The 22,759-nt window shown below is 50.8% G+C and overlaps 1 protein-coding gene across 1 annotated transcript in view; it reads right to left on the bottom strand.

Annotated features, from left to right (window-relative positions):
* Positions 1-21,992, bottom strand: part of LOC136135666 (phospholipid-transporting ATPase ABCA3) — a 35,273-nt gene extending 13,281 nt beyond the window's left edge. The window contains exons 1-16 of the mRNA XM_065893592.1: positions 21,939-21,992; positions 21,521-21,785; positions 20,498-20,625; positions 19,636-19,801; positions 16,772-17,031; positions 14,709-14,825; positions 14,311-14,431; positions 10,042-10,215; positions 7,488-7,669; positions 5,613-5,756; positions 4,985-5,114; positions 4,330-4,484; positions 3,907-4,062; positions 3,610-3,820; positions 2,455-2,605; positions 112-210 (exon numbers count right to left, since the gene is read on the bottom strand). Coding sequence (XP_065749664.1) covers positions 112-210; positions 2,455-2,605; positions 3,610-3,820; positions 3,907-4,062; positions 4,330-4,484; positions 4,985-5,114; positions 5,613-5,756; positions 7,488-7,669; positions 10,042-10,215; positions 14,311-14,431; positions 14,709-14,825; positions 16,772-17,031; positions 19,636-19,801; positions 20,498-20,625; positions 21,521-21,785; positions 21,939-21,992 — 2,513 coding nt within the window. The remainder of the gene's footprint in view (positions 1-111; positions 211-2,454; positions 2,606-3,609; positions 3,821-3,906; positions 4,063-4,329; positions 4,485-4,984; positions 5,115-5,612; positions 5,757-7,487; positions 7,670-10,041; positions 10,216-14,310; positions 14,432-14,708; positions 14,826-16,771; positions 17,032-19,635; positions 19,802-20,497; positions 20,626-21,520; positions 21,786-21,938) is intronic.
* Between the last annotated feature and the right edge of the window lie 767 nt (positions 21,993-22,759).

Below are 22,759 nucleotides of genomic sequence, written 5' to 3'. Positions count from 1 at the left end.
CCACCTCAGATGGGTGTTCCAGATGACAATCAAGGGGATTGCTTTATTATCACACTTTGGAAAAATCATCAAGGCTGAGCCCTAGACAGATGCAGACACACGTTTACTTACCGCAGGAAGACTTCCTCCATGGTGGTGACAGAGGCCCCGAAGCTGGCGATGCCCAGCTCCTTCTGCTTCTTCTCCAGTTTAGCAAAAAGACTTTCAAACCTGAAGAAAAAGACCGAGTGATGAGTCACTTCTCAGTGACTTTCTAGATAATTTGTTTCTAAATAATCACCTCTGTGCTGTACAGGGGAGGAGCAAAGGAAGGTTAGCTCCTTGAGATGCCTTCTCAAAAAAAAAAAAAAGTTAGGCTTTGTTCTTCCCCTGCACACCCTTTCTCCCCGCATGTAACATTTCTTTTTTAATAATCTTTTTTTTTTTTGGCCATGCCGCACAGCTAGCAGGATCTCAGTTCCCCGACCAGGGACTGAACCCAGGCCACAGCAGGGAAAGTGCTGAATCCTAACCACGAGACCACCAAGGAATTCCCACACATAACATTTTTTGAGTATGTTGGCCTATAAGGCACTCTTCGATACCTATACACCTACATGAAATCACAAAGCAAACCAAAAGAAATTGATGAATATTCTTTTACTTATTGGGTAGGGAAGTACTTTCTAAGAAGAAATAACAAAGGAAAAGATATAACCCATTAATCCCATCTGCAGGGGGGAAAAATCCCACAAAATTAAAAGGCAGCAACAAATTAGAAAATGTTGCGACACAAATGGTTGATGTTAATACATAAGCCGTGAACATGCAACACGCAGAAGCGATGCTTATAGCCCAATAAGCATGGGAAGCGGTCAACCTCCCGCCAGCAGGAATGGAAGAAATACAAAATGCCAATTACACGTGTGTGTGCCACTTTCACCCATTAGATACACAAATATTAATAAGAAATTTTACTCAAAGTTGGCAACTGTGGAGTAAATGGACACTCCCTTATGCTGCTGCTGGGGAAGTCAAACACATCACCTTTCCAGAAGTGAATCTGGTAAAATTTACCCCACTATTGGGAATCTATTCTAAGGGGTCATTGGAGATGTTGATAAAGATTTTTCTAAAAGGATGTGCATTAGCACATTTGTGTGTGTGTGATAACAGAGTAGGTGTAAAACAAATTATACTATATCTAAGTCAGAGAGGACTCCCCTGGTGGAGCAGTGGTTAAGAATCCATCTGCCGGGCTTCCCTGGTGGCGCAGTGGTTAAGAATCTGCCTGCCAATGCAGGAGACACGGGTTCGAGCCCTGGTCTGGGAAGATCCCACATGCCGCGGAGCAACTAAGCCCATGCACCATAACTACTGAGCCTGTGCTCTAGAGCCCGCAAGCTACAACTACCGAAGCCCATGTGCCTAGAGCTCATGCTCCACAAGAAGAGAAGTCACAGCAATGAGAAGACCATGCACCGCAACGAAGAGTAGCCCCAGCTCACCACAACTAGAGAAAGCCCGCACATAGGAACGAAGACCCAACGCAGCCAAAAAAAAAAAAAAAAATCTGCCTGCCAATGCAGGGGACTGGGTTCAAGCCCTGGTCCAGGAGGATCCCATGTGCCACAGAGCAACTAAGCTTGTGCACCACAACTACTGAGCCTGCTCTCTAGAGCCTGCGAGCCACAACTACTGAGCCTGCGAGCCACAACTACTGAAGCCCGCATGCCTAGAGCCCATGCCCCGCAAGAAGAGAAGCCGCTGCAATGAGAAGCCCGCGCACCGCAACTAAGAATATCCCTTGCTAGCTGCAACTAGAGAAAGCCCGCGCACAACAAAGACCCAACACAGCCAAAAATAAATAAATTAATTAATTAAAAAAAATGAGTCAGAGAACACTGTCGTGATTAAAACCACATTTCTCAATCCAGATTGCAGCAAGATTAATGTACTTTTAAGTCTTCTATTCCGAAGTTTCTGAATGTGACTTAAAGAGTTTGTTTTTTACTTCCCCACACCGGGAGTCTGCTCTGTTTATGAGGCCTGTGTTCATGACTCAGATTCTGAGACCAAGAAGACACACGAGTTCACAGCTGCACACTAACCCTGAGTGGCTGCAGTGTGAGGAGCGAGCCTCGTGCCAACTGTGGATGGCACCAGGGCACTGAGCACCCTGTGATGAGCCACTCTTCTCCTTCTCAGTTACAGCCCTGATGCGCAGGGAGGCCTGGCACCCTGGGCCCAGCAAGCAGATTCACTGGATACCGACCATCACAGGCCCAGGAACTAAGAGGTGCCCCTGGCCAAGCCACACAGGTGCAGGGCGGGTGACTCTACACATGGAGCCCTTAAGGCCCCCTGAACCTCCTTCTCAGATCTGTACCTGTGAGTGCTCTGGGACACACACGTGCCTGTGCTTGGTCTCTCTAGGATGTGTACCTGTCCATGCTCTCTGGGACATGTATGTACCTGTGTGTGCTCTCCTTGGGAAGAATGAACGACAGCTCTGCTCCGGCACTGCTCTCCAGGGTGGCGTTGGGGACATGGTGGTGGACCAGCCGGGAGATGCCCTCGGGGTTGCAGTGAGGCTCCTTCACCAGCGTCATGTGGTAGCCTGCGCCTAGTACACCCAGGAGCCCAGTGAGGCTGCATCCCACTCTCCTCCTGGCCCACCCAGGGCCCCGGGCTCCTGCAGATCAGCCTCCTGGGAAAGGGGCTGCAGAGCTGGGGCAAGGGAACTGGAATTGATGCATCTCAGGGCACCTCAATACTGTCCTGAGGGTCTCACCACCCCACCTCCACCCGCTGGGGAGAGATGCTGGAGGACCTGGGTTGCTGAGCATGATAAGGAGATGAAACCAGAGCTGGACTTCAGATGTCAAGTCTCAGATACTGGGGTACAAATTGTCCCCAAAACCCCTTCTCCCTGCTTTCTCGGTAGCAGAACCTAAGGATAAAGGCCACTCTCTTACAGCCTCCCTCCAGCCTAATGGTGACCATACTAGGTCACCTTCTGCTTTCAGGGCTGTGTGCTGGTCAGAGGAAGCTGCAGATGTGAGGGGTGCAAATCCTGGGGTGTCCTGGGGGTGGGGTGCTGGTCTTCTGTATTGGCTCCTTCTGCTGGCGGGACATGGATGTGACCTGGCATGCCAGGACCATGTTAGACCATGAGTTGTCCTCGAGATGGGAAGCCATGCTCATACAGCAAAGATGGGGCTGACTCCACGCGCTGCCCACCAGCCCTAGACAGTGCCGTGGGACCCTCACTTGTTTGGGAGCTGCAAGGCTGGCGAGCAGGCTTGGTCTCTGCAACGGCACCCCTGCTCTTGGTGGCCCTGGCACTTGACTGCTAGTCCACTGCTCAAAGCTGAATGATGCTCCAAATCAAGACTACCTGCTTCATTCCTTCTTCATTCTCACAGGCCCCTCTGCCTGGGGCCTCGGGTCTCTACCCACAGGTAGCAGAACAGGATGTCTAGAGAAGGCCTCTCTCTGCTTGATCTCAGGGGCCCTTCGGGAACGTTACCAGTGGATACTTTCTCCAGCACACTGGGCCAGCAACGCTGACCCCACACAGAATGGAGTTTCGGCTGCCTGCCCCGTTGCTTGCCTGTGGCCGCTCACCATATTTCTGCTTCAGGAACAGAGATGACCCGCAGCACTGCAGCTCCCCCTTGGCCATGATGGCGATGCGGTCCCCCAGCAGGTCGGCCTCATCCATGAAGTGGGTGGTCAGCAGGATGGTGTGGTCACTTTTGTGCTGCTGAAGAAGGTCCCAGATGGCCCTCCTGGAGATGGCGTCCATGCCTGAGGTGGGCTCGTCCAGCATGAGTACCTGGAGGGCAGAGGAAAGGGCTTGTGATGACGGCAGAGCCATGTCCTAGGCCCAGGCTGCTGTGCTGCAGGCCCCGCCGCCCCTACCTTGGAGCCTGCGATGAGGGCAATGCCGATGGAGAGCTTGCGCCTCATCCCCCCGCTCAGGAACCTGCTCCGGGAGTCCCCCTTGTCCTCCAGACTGAGGATGTGCAGCATGCGTTTGACTTCTTCAGGGCACTTCTGGCGCGACAAGCCTTTCAGCTGACACAGCAGGGGACAGAGATCTGGCAGCGGCTTCTGACGGGAGGCCAGCCTGTCCAGCTGGCACTGGAATGGTGCTGTCTCCGTCCCTCCCCAGGCTGGATCTCGTGTCCTGACACCCACCCACCCCACAATTCGCGAACGCCTCCTCGGAGCAGGTTCAGTTTGCTGGGAGGCTAAGGGCTCACATGGCTGCCCTGGGGACCCGAGCATGTAGGTGATGGAATAACCATGACGACCCATGAATCCTGTCACCTGCCAGCTCACCTGAGCATAGAAATACAGGTGTTCTGCAACAGTCAGGTTGTCAAACAAGACATCATGCTGCGGGCACAGGCCCAAGCTCTTCCGGATCTGAGCCATATCTTGGGAGATTTCGTATCCACTGATATATGCCCGTCCACTGGTCGGGGGAAAGAGACCTAGGGCCGAGCAGAAGACCCCGGGGCTCAAGTTCAGCACGAACATCCTCCAGTAGCATGGGAAGTGCTGAGCCTTCCTGGTTCACACGGTGTGCACCCTGCCGTGTGGGTCTCCGGAGACAGAGGAGGGTGGGGGATGCCCACTGCCAGGATGTGTGGCTTGTAAGGAATGAGAGAGGCGCATCCCCCACGCTCTCCGAGCCCAGGTCCTACTCGAGCCTGTTCTCAGGGAGGACAGGACGACCGTTAGGGCTGGGCTGGCTCATTCAGGACGGCTTTGTAGGAGAGTGGGCTCGGGACTAAATCAGCGTGGGTGGGGCCACCTCTGTGTGGCCTGAGAGGCTCCCACCCTGTTCCCAGAGCCCCTGGGGCTCCACTAGCTATCAGCACAGCAGGGGGAGGACAAGAGCCACCTGAGGGCACAAGGCCGGGGCAGCCTGAGGTGGCCTTGAAGGAAGGGCCTGGAGGTCAGGGTAGGGCATGAAGGCTGGGCCCCTCACCAGTGAGCATGGAGAGGGTGGTAGTCTTCCCCGCGCCGTTGTGGCCCAGCAGGACAGTGATCTGGCCCTCATACAGGTTCAGGTTCAGGTCTCTGACAGCTGCCTTGCCCTTGTTCCCCACTCTGAACACCTGCAGGAAAGGCAGAGGGTGGCCCCAGACTTCAGGAGCCCCTCACTGCAAAGGGCCCCTTCTACTCCCCTCTGGAATACCCATCCAAGCGTCTGGGGAGGAGACCACACCCAGTACCACCAACCAGCGCACAGAGAGGCAGGAGGAGGACTGAGAGGAGGCCTCGCTGCTTCCTGCTGCTCTCCGCCCCACCCCAGGTCCACAGCACCCAGGTGTTTTGGTGTCTCGGCAGGACTAGAAGGCCCATGACGCCCAGGCATCGTATACGGCGAGCTCAGAGAGCATCCACTGCAAAGCTGGTCAGAGGTTAAGTGGGGCAGCACAGGTTGCTGACTCGACCCTGAGCCTCCACACTGGGCCCTGGGGACACAGCCTGAGGGATGGCTGGTGCCCAGGAGAGCCGGTCAGAGGGCAGCCACAGGAATCCAGGAGAAACAAGGCCCAAAGGATGGTCTCCGCCCCATGACCCTGCGGTCCCCGTCCCCATAGGTATGGCACCTTGGACACATGCTTGATCTTGATCCCGGCTACCAGGTCCTCTGGCTCAGCTTCAAAGTACTCGGTCCTAAGCACTTTCTCAGGGTCATCGTCTTCCTCCTCTTTCCCTAGAACTGTCCTCGGGTGCCCGCACCAATATGAGGGCTAGGATGGAAATCAGAAGCTCTCAAACAGCCAATTCACGTCAGTTCATTTTGTTTGTGACAACCAACTGACAAGCTAGAGCAGACAGTAGCCGCCCTTAGACTCCCCTGCAGGGAAGACGCTGCTTAGAGTTCAGAGTTGGGGTGAGACCCAGTGTAGTTCTGCACCCAGCTGCCCTGGGAAGCTCTGAGACTGTTTCCTATTCTGCTGAAGGGGCTTACTATGCACGTCAACTCAGAGGTGATACAGGGAAAGTTAACAATGGAATTTAATACAAAAACAGGTCATTAAGTCCAGCCCAGAGCCATGTGGGGCAAGCCCCCAGCTGCATCCTTACTCAGCCACGCAGGCGCTCGTGAAATAAGCAGGAGAAGCCCAAGGGCCAGCCTCCCTCTGCTGGGAGGAGGCCTCCCCTTCTACAGTCTGGCCCCAGCAGTGCAGGTGTCACTTGAGGGTGACACACTGATGGCACAGTGGCTGGGCAGGGTCACAAGAGCGGTGAGCACAGGGCCCTGGAAAAATCCCCACACCCCGGAGGGAAGCCCTGTGGGGGGAGAACAGCTCACTCACAGTTCTAGTCCCCACGTACCCCACGGCCTGGGGTGGTTCCTCATATCACAGTCCGTTGGTTTTAGGGGACACATGTCTCAAGTTTTAAGTGACTGAAATCAGAATGTGTCTTACAAATCACAGAAATGCCATAGTTTTAACTGTCAGTATCTTTCTTTCTTAGTGACGAAGTAACGGTGCCTCTAAGAATCAGGGTCATCTTAGATTTTTTTAAAATGTATTTATAGCTTTATTTTATTTTTATTTATTTATTTTGGCCGCACCACACGGCTTGTGGGATCTTAGTTACCTGACCAGGGATCGAACCCTACCCTGGCAGCGAAAGCCCAAGTCCTAACATAACCACTGGACCGCCACAGAATTCCCCAAGGGCCATCTTAGATTTGATGAAATACAGTAAATGGATGCTTGATAAATATTTGTTGAATCAAAGAATGAACGATGAAGCGGCACCTGGCTAACCTAGCTCACCAACAGGGAATTAAGTTAATGATACAGTGGTACATCCATGGAATACTGTGTAGTCATTAAAAAGTGAAGTTGGTTGATAAAATCACATATGTTTAAATAGAAATATATTTATACATGAAATTTAAAAATTTATAAACATATGTAGATAAAAATCTAAAAGCATATTTGTAAATAGACCACATGTATATGTACTTAAGATATCTAAGCTGTACTGTTACGTTAAAAAAAAAAAAAGCAAGTTTCAAGCATTTTTACAATATAATCCCCCCTTCTAAAAACAAGCGTATATATGTTATAGCTGCACATGCATAGAAAATCATCTGAAGAGCTACACCTCAAAGTGTCAGCGATGTTCATCTCTGGGTGGTGGGAGTGTGCTGTGCACTCCAGCACGTGATCGTTTTTACACAAAGCTCTATTACTTGTAGGCAGAAAACCCAACAAGATGTTTTTTGAGAAAGACGGCTGGGAGGGGGCTGTGTACTGGCCCTGTGGCAGGCCAGCCAGCGCCAGCTCCTCCTCTCAGACCTTGGAGCGCAGGGATAACCTCGGGCGTGGGGGTCTCGGGGCCTCTAGGACACACGGCTCATGACAGCACACAGGGCATGCATTGCATGTCAGGGACTAGAGGTGCCTGGGGTGGGTGCTGGGCCCACCTCCACCCCTACAGAGGTGGCTGTCAGAACTTACCAGGATGAAGAAATACCAGGGCTGGGGCACGCCGAACTGGCCTGGGAAGATGGCCTCCACATACCAGGTCACCAGGCTGTAGAGGACGGAGTCTAGCAATAGCATGCCGAGCACTTGCCCAAAGGAGAAGTCGTCGTCCACATTGACAGGACTCAGGAGGTCTCGCCACTGGACACCTGTGCCTGGAAGACACGCCAGGAAACGGGCCTGAAGCGGACCCGTGGTCGCCAATGTACACGTGTGCGTAGCAGTGCAAAGTCAGTGTGACGCTTCCCTGCCTACAGCAAACCTGACAACTTTCTTCAGGCCTTTAGACAAGAGCAAGTCACCAAATCGGTGTCATAGAACTAACAAAAGCTTGTGAACTGACGAGAGGGGCTCATGGTTGATTTATGACATATACACAAACACATATCTATCTACATAACATACTTGTACATATACACGGATGCACATACACGTGTACATACACACACACACATACACGTATGTGATCTGGGTAAGGCCAACACTGGAAGAGGGTGCATTTAATATAAGTCTTTTCAAAAAAAAGGAAACACTCCCAGCATAAATAAAGCTCTGTTTAGTGGTGCTCGTGGTGTTCTGTCCTCTCTCTGGTTTGCAACATCACAGTCCAAATGATGCTTGGGGATTCTGTGCGGCTGGACCACCTGGGTTGGCTCGAGGGCCCATGATGGAAATGGCTGCTCTCCAGCCTTGGTCACTGTTCACTTTCAAACAACTAGAAGTTTGTCTATTTTAAGAAAATTCAGGGACTTCCCTGGTGGTGCAGTGGTTAAGAATCTGCCTGCCAATGCAGGGGACACGGGTTTGATCCCTGGTCCGGGAAGATCCCACACGCCGTGGAGCAACGAAGCCCGTGTGCCACAACAACTAAGCCTGCACTCTAGAGCCTGTGAGCCACAACTACTGAGCCTGCATGCCACTACTGAAGCCCACAGGCCTAGAGCCCGTGCTCTGCAACAAAGAGTAGGCCTTGCTTGCCACAAATAAAGAAAGCCCGCGTGCAGCAACAAGGACCCAACACAGCCAAAAATAAAAAACAGGAGAAATTTTTTAAAAAAAGAAGAAAATTCAGTATAGAATTTTGAAAACCAAGAGGTGCCATGTAGTTAGACTCCTCTTTATAAATGGCTTTTTAAAAAGCATTTGAACCCTGGAAGGGACTATGCCTTTAAAAAATCTACATTTTATCACACACTACTGAACATGGAGAACCACGTATATTTAAAAGCACCAATGTCATAGGACTTTTGCCAACTGAAGAAAAAAATTCTAATTAAGGATAAAGCCACACTAAAGGTTCCCGTGGCCACCCACCTCCCTCCCTCCTTAGACCCACAACTAGGAAGCTACAACTAGGAACTGCATGACTGGAAGAAACCAGAGCATTCAGCCTGATAGAGGACATCTGGGTGGGGCGGGGTGAAACCATCCCAAAATGCACTCAGGTCAGTCACTCAGAAGCAAGGTTGTATTTCACCTCCTGCTAGCAGAGCCAGAGCAACACCAGGAGCTCCCGGGAGACGGACACCGACACAACACCAGCCACGCATAAACTCATCCTGTCCCTTCTGTCTCTGCTTGGAACCAAGGCAAGTCAGACAGAGGCAGGGCCGAGTCTGGGTCCACTTGCCTCTTCAAGGCCCTTCTGTGAGGTGGTCTGAGTGATCCAGAAATGAACGGGGCCTTCTCCTAAGAGGTGAGCACTCCATCTCTGGAGATTTCCCACTAGATGTGGGGTTAAGGGTTAAACTAGGCGTCCTCTCAACCCTTTAGAGGAGCAGCCTTGACTCTACCATGTGAAATCTGAGCATCTCCTGCAGGGTTTGCAAAATGGGAGCCCACAGGCCAACGTCAGCCCTAGAGGTGTTTATTTGACACCCTTGACATTTTAAAAATCAGGAAATTTCACAAAACTCAAGAAAGCAATGTCCTGGTCTGTGACTTGTTCCTCTCTCAGGCCTTCCTGCCGTCATCACCAATTACTGCAGGAGGTATCAGGGAAACAGGAGGAGGGGAGATGCTAGTTCTACAAGTTCACCAAGAGCTGGGAACCCTTCGAACCCCGCAGACTGAGACCTCTGGCCTAGGAATCCTAAAGCCTCGAGAGGCAGGCAGAGACTCAGAGGTGACCAACTTGAATCCCACCACTGGCAGATGCAGACGCTCACAGCCAGCGTTTTCCTGAAGTAACGGCCAGTTCCAGGCAGGGCTTCGAGGGGAGCTCAGAGCCGGGACCGCAATGGCCAGGTGGTGGCCAACATTGCATTGGACACCTCAACTCTCTGTCCTGTGAACCACGTGTCTCTGACCTACCTCCCCTGTGGCTCTGGTCACTCCTTCCCGTCTGCCCTGGGCGCGAGCCTCCCCCTCGCCGAGGACCTGCCTTCCAAATGCACTGTTCGTTTAGCTGTGCTGATGTGTCTGATTATCATTGGAGCGACAGTCTTGAGTCTGGAGGCCCCTCTGCTTAGACCCTCTGGGGGTAACTGAATCAGCAAGGACAGACCGTGTAAAGGAAAATACTCACCTTTTGCTTCAAATTTTCCTATGAGCTGGGCTCCCATTGCCATGGCAACATTGGACAGGAGGCAGGAGAACAGCTTCTGGCTAAGCGTCATCCAGTTGTATCGAGGGGCAACGAAGAAGTAAGGGATGTACATGAAGAAGTAGAGGAAGCCCCCGATGGCTGCTGCCACGTTGGCTATGGGCGGAGAGAGGAAGACAAGTGTGCCAGAACCAGGCGAGGGTATCTGCACTGATGGGCTCCATCCGTGGCACAAAGGACGCCTCTCTCGGGTGAGCTGCCCAACCCCAGCCTGGCAGGAGCCGGGGACACGGGGACACAAGCCTCAGTGCTGGGGGGGGCGCTCCATGCTCGGCTCTCAGCCTCTGCCCTTGTTGGCGTGCCTGTGCCCACCCCAGGAACCCCAAGGGGATTTCTCCACCCTCTCCTGCAGACCTACCTCCAGCTATCTGGGCATCGCACACCTGACACGACTAACACGGAGCATCTGATCCCCCGCCTGGTCCTGCCCCATCTTGTTCACTTGTGCATCCCACAGATACTCGCTGGGCACCTGCTCTGTGCCAGGCCCTGTTCCAGGCACCAGGAAACAGAACAGACAAAGCCCTCCGCTTGGGGAGCTTAGGATTCAGTGCGGACACAGCCAGTAGACAAGAAGGTAAGTAAAGCAGATGGTGCTGGGTGGGTACAGCCCTGTGAAGAGCAACAAGCCACAGACCCGGGACAAGACACTCCCTAGGCTGAGGGTTGCAACTATAACCAGGTGGCCAAGGAAGGCTTTGATGAGGAGGTGAACGTGGAAAAGACCTGAAAGAGGTAAGGATGGGGTGGTGGAGGTGTGGGGAGACAGCATGGCTTCAGTCGACGCAGTGCCCTTACACCCTTTGGTCTTAAGACTCCTTTAGCTGTAAACAGTTGTTGAGGATGTCAAAGAACTTTGTTTATGTGGGATACAAACATTATATATATGTCAACATTCCACTGTGTCAGAGATGAATACTAAGAAAATGTTAAGATATTTAAGAATAACAATAATAAACCCATTACAAGTTAACATAAGTATTTTTATGAACAACACCTGTATTTCCCACAATTTCGTGGGAAGAGTAGCCTTGTGTAACATTCTTGCAAACCTCTGTAAAGATTTAACCAATTACAACTGGATTCTCGTATCTGCTTCTGCATTCACTCTGATGTATTGCCTTGTTTTAGGTGAAGTGAATGAAGAAAATGAGCTTCACAGAGATCAGCAGTTGGAAAAGGGACAGGAATTTTAATAGCCTTTTTAGGTATTTTGGATATTCTTTGCTACCACACCACCACTTAACAAGGGGTGGTTTCTTAAAGGTGAGGTGCCACGTGGAATCAACCTGAACAATGAACTTTTTATACTCTGTTATGTGAAAATCTATTGTTCCATCTTGTACCTGGAATGGGTTATTTACTATTCTTGCATGATTTTGTAACATGATGCATGGCCATTTGGAAAATATTGCTCGTTGGGCAAAGAACATCTTCCAAATGTTGACACATTTTATTACACCACATAAAAAAATCACACTGGGTAATATTATCACTAATTTCATAAAAAAGTAAGTAAGTACTGGGAGGCTGTAAAGCTCATGGTGGCAGATTAAAGTTTGCAAAATTCTATTTTTGTTGCCTGAAAGCCTGAATTTTGTAATTGACATCAGATATTGCCAGTTGTTTTCCTTAAAAAGGCAGCTCACACTTGAGAAAATGCTTACCAAATACCAGCAAGTGAATGACAGTGTGATGGTCATTGTTTCAAGCAAAAATGGTGTTCCATGAAAAAAGTGGCTAGTTTAGCTGACAACTCGAACACCTGCACACATGCTGTTCCTCAAGAGAATCATTATACTACAATACTCAGGAAGCACTTTCTGTGGACATCTCATTCAGTCACGCAGAATATTAGAAAAGTATACTTGAGAGTCAAAGGTTAACAAAATTAACATTTTTTACTGTTCCGTCAAGGACATTTTTGAGTGAAACTGGCATTTTTGTTTGTTTGTTTACAAGAGTGTGTGGTGTGAAGAACACGCCACTGTCAAGTGCAGTTTGGAGCCTGTCTTGATCGTGCTCAGGGCCGGCAGTTTTACCACTTTTGCTTTTGCACCATCAGTGCACATGTCAACATGGTAGAAAAGGCAAATGACATTCTGATATTATCACAAAAAGTTCTGATTTTGTGAACCTCTAAAGGTCCCAGGAGCCCGTGGACCACACTGGAGAACCTCTGACCTGGGCAGAAACTGAAGAGGGGCAGGGGCAGAAGCAGGGAGGCCAGTTATGGGGCTACCGCCGTCAACCAGGCTGGAGATGACAGTGGCTTGGGCCAGGGCAGGGCTGCAGGGGAGGTGGGAGATGGCTGGAGTTCAGGGGTACCTTGTGGTACAGTGGACAGGATTTGACTGGACTGGGGCAGGATGCTAGAGGAAGAGGAGTCGAGGGCATTCCCAGGTTTTTAGTGTGAGCACATGGTAGAGATGGGGAAATGGGGTTTTGAGGACACCATCAGTAGTTCAGGACACGTCTGACTGAGACACATGTTAAACATCTAAGGGGAGTTGCTGGGCATGAGTCTGAATCTGGGAATTATCCCCATGTTTAAAGCTCTCCAAGGGAGTAAGTTTGAGTAGGAAAGAGATAGACTTCAAAACAAGAATATCAAGGACTTAAGGAGGAAATGAAGAAATGCTTCCATTGATAAAAGGAGGATTTTTCCCCACAAAAATGGATGAAGAAACAAGAATAAGTGGATATGTACAACAATCAACTGGATAGTTGGTAAAGGATAAATATAGTCATAGAAATAAAATCTCAAAGATGAGACACAGTTTAGAACATACACAAAGAGAGAATTAGGGAATTAGAAGACAACTCTAAGGAATTCATATAGAGCTCAGCACAAACAGATTTTTTTAAGGTATGAAAAAGTAGTTAAGAGACATAAAGAACAGACTGAGAGATATACTTACACCCAAGAGGGGTCTACTATAAAAAAAAGCAAATATAACAAGTATTGGTGAGGATGTGGAGAGACTGGAACACTTTTGCACCGTTGGTGGGAATATAAAACGGTTCAGCTGCTGTAGAAACAGTATGGCAGTTCCTCAAAAAATTAAAAATAGAATTACTATACAATCCAGTGGTTCTGCCTCTGGGTATATACTCAAATGAACTGAAAGCAGGGTCTCAAAGAGATCTTTGTACACCCATGTGCATAGCACCATTATTCACAATAGCCACAAACGTGGAAGCAACCCAAATATCCATTGATGAATGAATGGATATGCAAAGTGTGGTCTATACATATGATGAAATATTACTCAGCCTTACAAAGGAAGGAAACTCTGACACAAGCTGCAACAGGGATAAACCTTGAAGACATTATGCTAAATGAAGTAAGCCAGTCACAGAAAGACAAACGCTCCATGATTTCCACTTACATGAGGTCCTGAGTAGTCAAATTCATAGAGACAGAAAGTGTAATGGTGGTTTCCAGGGTTGTGGGAACGGGGTAGGGAGTTAGTGTTTAATGGGGGCAGAGATTCAGTTTTGCAAGATGAAAAGATTTCTGGGGATGGATGTTGGTGACAGTTGCATGACAATGTGAATGTACTTAACGTCACTGAACTTTACACTTAAATGGTTAAGGTGGTAAATTTATGTCATATATATTTTACCCCATTAATAAAAAAAAAAGTTATGAGACATGAAGGACAGACTGAGAGGCTTCAACTTAGGTCTAATAGAAGAGAAGGGGGATTAACAGGGAGCAAGGTCTGATTGATGACGAACGGAAATGCAGAACTGAAAAGACTTGAGTCCTCAGATCCAAACATCTATACAGAAAAATCAGACCTAGACTGTCAGCTGACTTCTTCCCAGCAATAATGGAAATCCGGTGGCAATAAGGTAATGTTATCAAAGCGCCAAGGAGAATTTTATACGCAGCTAAGACAGTATTCAGGAGTGAGGGCAAAACAGAGACATCTTCAGATACACAAAGTCAATGAGAATTAACCACTCGCTGAGCTTCACTGAAAGGACTGTTCAGGGATGTACTTTAACACCCAAAAAACTGAATCCAAAGGAAGGCACAGAGTAAAGAAAACCTCAGTCTCCGGGTTATTTCTGCTCAGATGCCCTTGGACCCCTTGAACTTACTCATCCCAAGAGAAACTGCCGGTCTTCTGAGGTGTGCATCACCCACAGACCTCCACTCTCAGGGGCAGGACAACTCACCTTTGCTGAAGAAAGTGCTGACCATGAAGCTGAAGGAGATGGAGGAGATAGCAAAGCAGGCCAGAAAGACTAGCACCAGCGAGGGGTCACTGTGCGCGAGCACTGCCACATTCTTCTTCACCTGTGCGGCCATCCCGTTGGCAGATGGGGGCAGGTCGGGGCAGGGTAGGGGAGACAAAACCAGGAAGAGTCTCAAACTTTCCCAGCCCCAAATGGAGCTGGTAAGGATGGGAGAAGGGCTACACCAGTCCTCTCTATCAAAAGGGCAGACTCCCCAACCAAAGCCATAAATGCGGAGTCTTGGGGTCTCCCTGGTGATGCCACAGCTATCTCTGGCCCTCCCACCAACTCCAACGCCTTGCTTTTCATGTGAGACCCCCTTCTGAAGCCACACTCACCTTGATGCAGAAGAGCAGGGTCATGAAGGAGACGGTGACGAGGAGGAAGAGGAAGAACAGGAGGAACCATGCAGTCCAGTGCAGCCAGCTGCTGAGCCCCATCATGCGCATGTATTCCTGGGGGAGGGGCACATGTGCTGCTCCACACGCCCCACCGCCTGCCACCCCTGCCACACCAGACCCCAGGAGCCTCCCTCACGCTAAACCTGCACCATCCAATACAGCGGCCTGCGGCCACACGTAGCTATTTTGGCTGAAATTACTTAAGATCAAAAAGCCAGCTCCTCAGCCGCGCCAGGCACAAGTGCCCAGTGGGGCCGTAGAGGACAGCAGACCCAGGCCTGTCTGTTATCATGGACAACACTGGTCTGGGGGAGGGGACCAGGGCTGATTAAGTGTCTCTTGTGTACCAGGCACTAAGCTAGGCTGATTTTCCAACTTCTTCTCATGGACAATTTCAAACCACCAGAAAAATAGGAAGATTGGAACGGTGGCCACTCACATACCACTTGGGCTCAGTGATCATTCAACATCCCACCACACTGGTTTCATCTATGTACCTGGAGGCGCGTGCACGCACAAACATTTTTTCCTGAACCATTTCCTTGTCCACTGCTAACCACCTCAGCGTCGCACCATTTTATTAAAGTTATTTAGGCACCGAAGTGGACAGGACCCACCTCATTAGTTCTCCCAGCCCCTCATTTATAACAATTTAAAAGCGCCAATAGGGACTTCCCTGGTGGTCCAGTGGTTAAGACTCCGAGCTTCCAATGTAAGGGGCACGGGTTCAATCCCTCGTCGGGGAACTAGTAAGATGCCACATGCCACATGGTGTGGCAAAAAAAAAAGCTCCAATAATCACAGAGTTGGCACCACTGAGAATACTCTAAATGTCCTTCCACTGGCACTGCAGACATTGCCAAAGGAAGAACTTCATATAAATTCTGGGTAATTCTGGCAGCGTCAGAGGTGAGAGCTTACAGAGGACACTATTCACCCAGATGTACATGGTTATGTCAGTAAGATGCCTGTGGAGCACACCTCACACACTTCCACACACTTCTCCATCCCCCACGACACTGCCTGACAGCTGGGCACCACAGCTGTCCTTGATCACATGCAAAGTTCGCTTCCTGCTCTCCATGTATGTGAACATTTGTCTTGTGTTGACCTACTGTTTCAACAGAAACAGAATTCAACCCGCATACGTAATTCAGAATTTCAGTAGCCACATCAAAAAAATTTAAAGGGGGACTTCCCTAGCGGTCCAGTGGTTAGGATTCCACGCTTTCACTGCCAAGGGCGCGGGTTCCATCCCTGGTCAGGGAGCTAAGATCCTGCAAGTCGTGTGGCGTGGCCAAAAAAAAAAAAAGTTTAGGGACTACCCTGGTGGTACAGTGGTTAAGAATCCGCCTGCCAATGCAGGGGACATGGGTTCGAGCCCTCGTCTGGGAAGATCCCACATGCTGCGGAACAACTAAGCCTGTGCGCCACAGCTACTGAGCCTGTGAGCCACAGCTACTGAGCCTGTGCTCTACAGCCCGCGAGCCACAACTACTGAGCCTGCGAGCCACAACTACTGAAGTCCACGTGCCTAGAGCCCATGCTCCGCAACAAGAGAAGCTACTGCAAAGAGAAGCCCACGCACCACAACGAAGAGTAGCCCCTGCTCACCACAACTAGAGAAAGCCCACGCGCAGCAACAAAGACCCAATGCAGCCAAAAGAGTTTAAAGGAACAAATGAAATTAGTTTCAACAATGTATTTTACTTTACCTAATGTATCCAAAACACTGTCTTTTCAATGTTCAGTCCTTAACATACAGCACATGAACTACAGCGCTTTATCAGGGTTTTAAAAATCTGGACAGAACAGGCTTGATTTCAAAGAGGCCCGAGATGGGCTGAGCCACGTGGGCACTAGCCCCACGCCCAGCTGCCCTGGTGCCCCCAGTGCCCAGGAGCTGCCCCCACCTGATGACAGGACTCAGGACACGACAGCCCATGGCCACACTGTGCCCAGACTCAGGATCTCTCAAAGCCAAACGCAAACAGGGTTACCTTCAGTTTCCTCTCTTTCTCTTGCACGACAGCCCGGATGATGCTGAGTGAGGTGTAAGTGAAGCTCAGCATGAGCAGCAGGGGAAGCTGGTACTGGATGGCGACGAGGAAGGGGTCCGAGATAAAAGGCGGGTAAGGGAACCTCTTGGCGATCACGGTGAGCTTCTCAAACAGCTGGTGCGTGGAGGCGTTGGCGTGGTACTGCATGACAGCCCTGTCCACGGCATGCTGCACGGCCAGGAAGCCCTCACGGATATACCCTGAGTGCGGGAGCAGAGGACGTTCCGGCATGTGGGGTCGATACATGTGGGAGAAGCCAGGTCCTGGGTGCTGGTGCTCAGAGCGCTGAGGGCACTGAGCTGGTGAAGTGGCCTGGGGTTTCCTGTAGGCCTCCAGTTTGCAGGGGCCACCCTCGCTCTTTGGCTCGAGGCCCCTCCTTCTACCTTCCAAACCATCCAGGCAACATCTCTCTGACTGGCTTCCGTGTCATCACATCTTTCTCTGACTCTCTCTTCTGCATCCCTTGCCCACTTTTAAGGACCTACTGGGATAATCGACAAGTCTTGCTCCCTTGAGACCAGCTGATCAGCAACTTTCATTCCATCCACCCTTGAGTTACCATCTCAAAGGGAGGCAGGAACCACAGACCAAAGGCCACCACTACACGACCTTTGTGTGCTTTGTGGTCCCTCCCTGCTGGCCCTTTCTGACTCCCCACATTTTTAAAGTGATAAGGGCCAGGGGGGTACGATATTCCAGTCCAGAGTGAGGCTTGTGAGAGGCTGAGCCTATGGAAGGAGTGGGGCATAGCCTCAGGAGAGAGAAAGGCAGCCTGGATTCCTGACATCCAAGCCCAGGGGACAGAGAGGGGACATGGGGTGCGGGTCTGGGTGGCGTGGGCACCCTCATTCCTAAAACAGTGACATTTAGAACACCTAACATCCTCCAACACAGAACTGTCAGCTGCCTGAGTTCAAGCCTCTAGAAAAAAGAAAAGCAATTTTATGCCCACCCCATCCCCAGCACGAGGTCACCATATCTGTGCACTTCTACCACCTCCCTTGAGTAAGTGGTTTTATGGCTGCAGAAATAGCAGGTGCTCAGTGAATCTTACCCCTCGTTGTGCTGGGTGGGGGTTTAGTTCTCATCTTCACTGTGACCCTGCAGAGTAGTGAACGACATCTTCATTGGACAAATGGGGCCACTGAGGCCCAGGGCATTGAGCCACACAAAGGGGGAGGGGACAAAGCTGAGACGGGACCCTGGTCTCTTGGCTTCAAAGCCAGTGTCTTTCTCACGTCACAACGCCTCCCCCAGGAAATGTCCTGCCTGCCTCCTGCTCCCTAGTTGTTCTTCCATGAGGTTCTGCATGCTGCCATGGGGTCTTCACCACCACAACCTCTGCAGCTGCTCAACACCGAGGCAAAGCCACCCTCTGTGATCAATCATGTCCCACTACTGAAGTTTTTATGATCATAAACAATGCTGTGGGTAACATCTTTTGTGCATCTGCATTTTCTCCTTCTTTCAGACTATTCCAGGGGCTCAATTTTTATCAGGGGTCTATGGTATGGACATTTGGGGGTGGGCTTGGGGGGAACACTGGCCTAATTCTTGGAGGGCCTGCTGTGTGCCAAGTTCAGATCCTTTCCACATCTCTTGGGGTCTTTGTGTTTTTTTTAAACTGATTTGGACTAAGGAATCATTTATAAAACAGAAGGCATTTACCCTTTGTCATCTGCTGGAATGTTTTCCCCAATCTCTTATTTGCTTTCAAAATTGGTGCTATGTCTTTTTCTCTTTTAGCAAATTTCAAGTTTGTACGTAGTGAAATCTGTCAGTCTTTTCCTTGGAGAACTTTTGCCTCTATCGCTTCCAAGCTTAGGAAACTGTCCCCACAAACAGGACGGACAGCCCCGCCCCAGATCACACAGCCAGTGTCTCCTGCTGCTGGCTGCAGGCAGTGGGCGTGGCAGCTGATGTGGCTTCTCCTCCTCTCCAGTTGGTGACCTGTCCAGGGCTTCATTCTGGGGCCTTGCACACTTCACCTTGCCTTGCTTATCTTAGCTCCTCTTTTGGATTTAAAATCTTTTCCTGGAACATTAGCCTGGTGATAGGGTCCTGGCACCAGAAATAAATCTCTAAATGCTGGCTGCCTCCTGCCTTCCTGGTGCTCTATTTAGGGCATTCCTGGGTCTTTTCATCAAAATCTCTAACAAGTTCTGCCTCTTGCAGACCAGGGAATTAATTCTGTGTTCTTTGCAACACCCGGGATGCCGCCTGGAGCCTGCAGTTGGGCCTCAGCTTGAGGGCAAAGTCTAGTCCTGGGCCCCAGTTACTTGGTTCTAAGATGGAACCTTGGTCAGAGGAGACAAACAAGCCAACTACCTTCCAGAGTTACAGCGGACAGACCAACACACCCTCTGGCAATACAGTGAGCTGAGATCCGACTTCTGCAAACATTCCACTGACTCAATGAAACCACGGACAATTACACAAGGACAACAGAGCGTACAATGCTTAGACAACTGTACAGAGAGAGGGGCAAGGAGAGAAGGGAAATGGAAAACCAAGCCCAAAAGACCCAATGCAAACTGAAGCTCCTTAAAAACTGAAACATGAATGTTTCATTCAACAGCACGTTTGCTGGGAAATAGGGAGACAGCCTTTGCTGTTTTCAAAGATTATTTTGCTTTTCAGAAGCCAGTTTTACTGGATGTTTTCTTCCTTCTCCTACAAAGAAGAAGGTCAAATAATCATAAAAAATCTTCCTCCAGAGAAATGCAAGATGGGTTCCCCCGACGTGATGATCACGAGCCAGCACCCCGGGGGAGGGAAGGAGACCCCCTAAAAGTGTTCCTCACCAGGTTCTCCGCCATCAGGGGATGTGGGTTCCCTTGGTCCTGGGCTGGGGAAGAGTGGAAAAAGGGAAGTGGTGTGCCAGCCTTCTGTCTCTCTCAGGAAAAAGGAGCCTGTCTGGGTCCACATGTAATTTCTTCGCGTGTAACTGAACCGTAAGTGATATTTCACCTACGGAAACAAAGAGAAAACCAAGTGCTCTAAGGGATCCAGCCAGAGGAGCAAACGTCTGCATCCAGTGGGAGGGCTGGGGGACCCTCATTACCGTGACCTCACCACTGCCCCAGCCCCCGCCAGTGTCTGGATCTCAGGAGGTCAGAGTGAGCGGTCCTGCCAGGGCACAGAGAGCCCAGGGGCACCTCTGCAGTGCTCTTCACCACCCTCTTCTGCCATTACCAATGGGAACTCCACGCATGACTCATCACTGCTAACCAGTGCAGGGCCACCAGCGTGATGCTGAGAGACCTGACGGTTTCCCAGTCTTATTGCCACTGGGGCAACCAAAAAACCTTTCTTTTTGTTTGTTTGTTTAAATATGTAACAGAAATTCTAATGCCATATGGTGCTAAGTCCCGAGTATCTGCTACTTTCCTACTTGTCCTATTTGACTCTGTCAAAGGAGACCCATAACGCCTTTCATAAAACGAGAGGACAAAGAGGGGCCACAGCAATGGTCTACGGCCACTTTCTTCAGACACGCGAGGTTTCTAAACCGCTCTGGCCTGATGGGTCAAACTCCATCAGGGACCCTCAGTGGGCTGAGAGGTGATTCTGGACCCAAGGGGAAGTCCCATTTGCTCCCAGGCAGGCAGAGCGCCTCTGGCTCCTGGGGGAGGAAGCTTGGCTCTGTGGGGCTGGGGTCCTCACCGCCAGTGGCAGGGGATCCCTGCTGTGGTTGAAGGCATGCTCGAACACCACGGCGGCCAGCACGTTGGCAGAGCGGTTGTCGTACCTGACGTAGTCCTCAAAGTCCTTTTCGGAGGGGAAGCCGCGAGCTGTGGGGAGGAGGGGGGCCCAGAGTTGCCCAATCGTCCACTCTGCTTGAGAAAGCTGGACCTTCAGATAAAGGACTGAAACTTACAAGTTTCTCTAGGGCTTTGTAAACCTTTCCTAAGACTCGAGGAGGCTTTTGTTTTTGGCAGAGACGGGCTGCGGTGAAGACTGGCAGAACCCCACCATCGAAGCCGGCCCTGGGCATCTAGAAGTTGAGATCTGGAGCAGGGCCCCTCCATGTGGGCAGCTGCCCTGCCCTGAGCTCTGCAGCCAGCATCAGTTTCTCTCATAACCATAATGGTGGGCTTTAAAAATTCAAGTGGACACTAATGTATTGTCTGTTCAACGACCTCTCTCACCCAGACCCCATTTCACATAAAGGGTTTGACTATAATCACATAGTGAGGGACCAGGGATCTTCCCCTAAGTGTTTGCTACACTGAATTAAACAGGCCACAGTGCCAAAATCAAGAGGGAGAGGAAAAGGGATAATACTTTCTATTCTGAAAGCAAAGACCTAGCGAGGGTGACTGGCACATTTCCTGGGAATGGCCCTCAGCAGGCTTCTTGATGACCCTTATCAGAGCTGTCCTCCCAAAACCATATCCCAGAAGAGATTCCTGGCACCGGGGCCTTGCCCTCATAATTAAACAGCTTTGTGGGGTATGTGGACGCCATCCCCACTCTGAATAGCCAGAGGCTGTAAACTGTCACACACACTGCTTCCCACAGCTGTCATAACCCTGGTCCCTGTTGCAATGAGACATGACACAGGGATTTGCGGGCCGTGCGGCCACTACAGGGCAGACTGCATTGCCTGCTGCCCGGCTCCCCGCCTGGCCAGTCCCTGCCCCAAAGCCCAAGCCCTGCAGCACTACCGAGTCCCCGACAACTCACCTCTCATGTTGATCACCAGCATCCTCCTCACCGTCTCCACGACGGTCCTCACGGCGTCACTCTGGGATGGGACGTAGGCGAGCTCCCAGGTGGCTCCCGGTGGCGGGAAGCTGAAGAACAGTGGCAGCTCCCGGATGGACTGGCCGGGGTAGAGGGTGGCATTGGGCACGTTCTCTGACTGGATCTTCAGGCGAAGCCAAATCAGGATCCCAGAAAACAGCAAGGGCAGGAAGAGCTCCAAGATGGTCACCAGGACCTTCCGCTTCTAAAGAGAAATGGAAACCGAGGGCTGAGGAGTGCGAGGTGGAGGCGAGGGGCTCCTGGAGCCCCTCCCACTGATGCCCCCTCTTGCTGACACCCCCTCTGCCAGGCCCCTCTCGCCCTTCCCCCTGCAGCATGCCCCCAGGGTCGGACCCACCTGCAAAGTGTAGTTCTTCCAGAGCAGGAGCGCCAGCTGCCTGAGCACCGCCATCCTTGCCAGAAGGGCCGCTAGTTGTGGACCAAAGACAAAAAGGGTGTTGGTTCAGGTTTGCGAATCGTGTTTGGGGAAGGCAGGGAGAGTGGGGGAAAGTCAGTCCTGAGACACAGACCCTCCACTTCTCCTCACCTTCTTTTGTCCCAGCCTAACTCAGAACAGCTCCCCAGAGGGAGAGGCCAGTTCTACTCTGTTCAAGGAACACACGCCCTTTCAGGAAGCTGACTTTGTTTCTTCTGGAAACATGAGATGAACGGCAGGGCTGGTAGATGCAACGTGGCCAATGGAATGGCAATCATTCGATGAACGCTATTCAGATGTTCTCTGTGGTTCGTATGAATGTGCTATTTCTTAGCAAAAACTCAGGCTGATGGAATTCCCCTCCCTGACTGCTTTATTCTCCACCATCACAGAACAGTAAAAGGAAACTCAGCCCAGTATCCTGGCTGCGGGCTGATTTCTAAGACCTGGAGAGCGCTGTGGGGGAGCAGGGGAGGAGCCTGGGGTGAGGGCCCTTAGTGGCCTTAACCCAGGGGCAGACACGGCAGGCGAGGCGAACGCATGGGTGGCAGGATGGCATGTGCTCTCCCACCTTGAACCCTAAGAACCAGTTTTTCCTGCTTTAACTGTGAGCAGTGGTCTGTGAGCCTCCACACGACACTGGTCATCTTCCTCCAGAGAAAATCTACTCTATGTCAGGTATGAATGTTATATTTAAATCTGGCACGTATGGTTGGGAAAATCTGCTAAGACTAATTATCAAA

This window comes from Phocoena phocoena, chromosome 15 (genome assembly GCF_963924675.1).
Source record: "Phocoena phocoena chromosome 15, mPhoPho1.1, whole genome shotgun sequence".
Lineage (NCBI taxonomy): Eukaryota > Metazoa > Chordata > Mammalia > Artiodactyla > Phocoenidae > Phocoena > Phocoena phocoena.
This window is presented reverse-complemented; position numbering and strand designations above follow the sequence as displayed.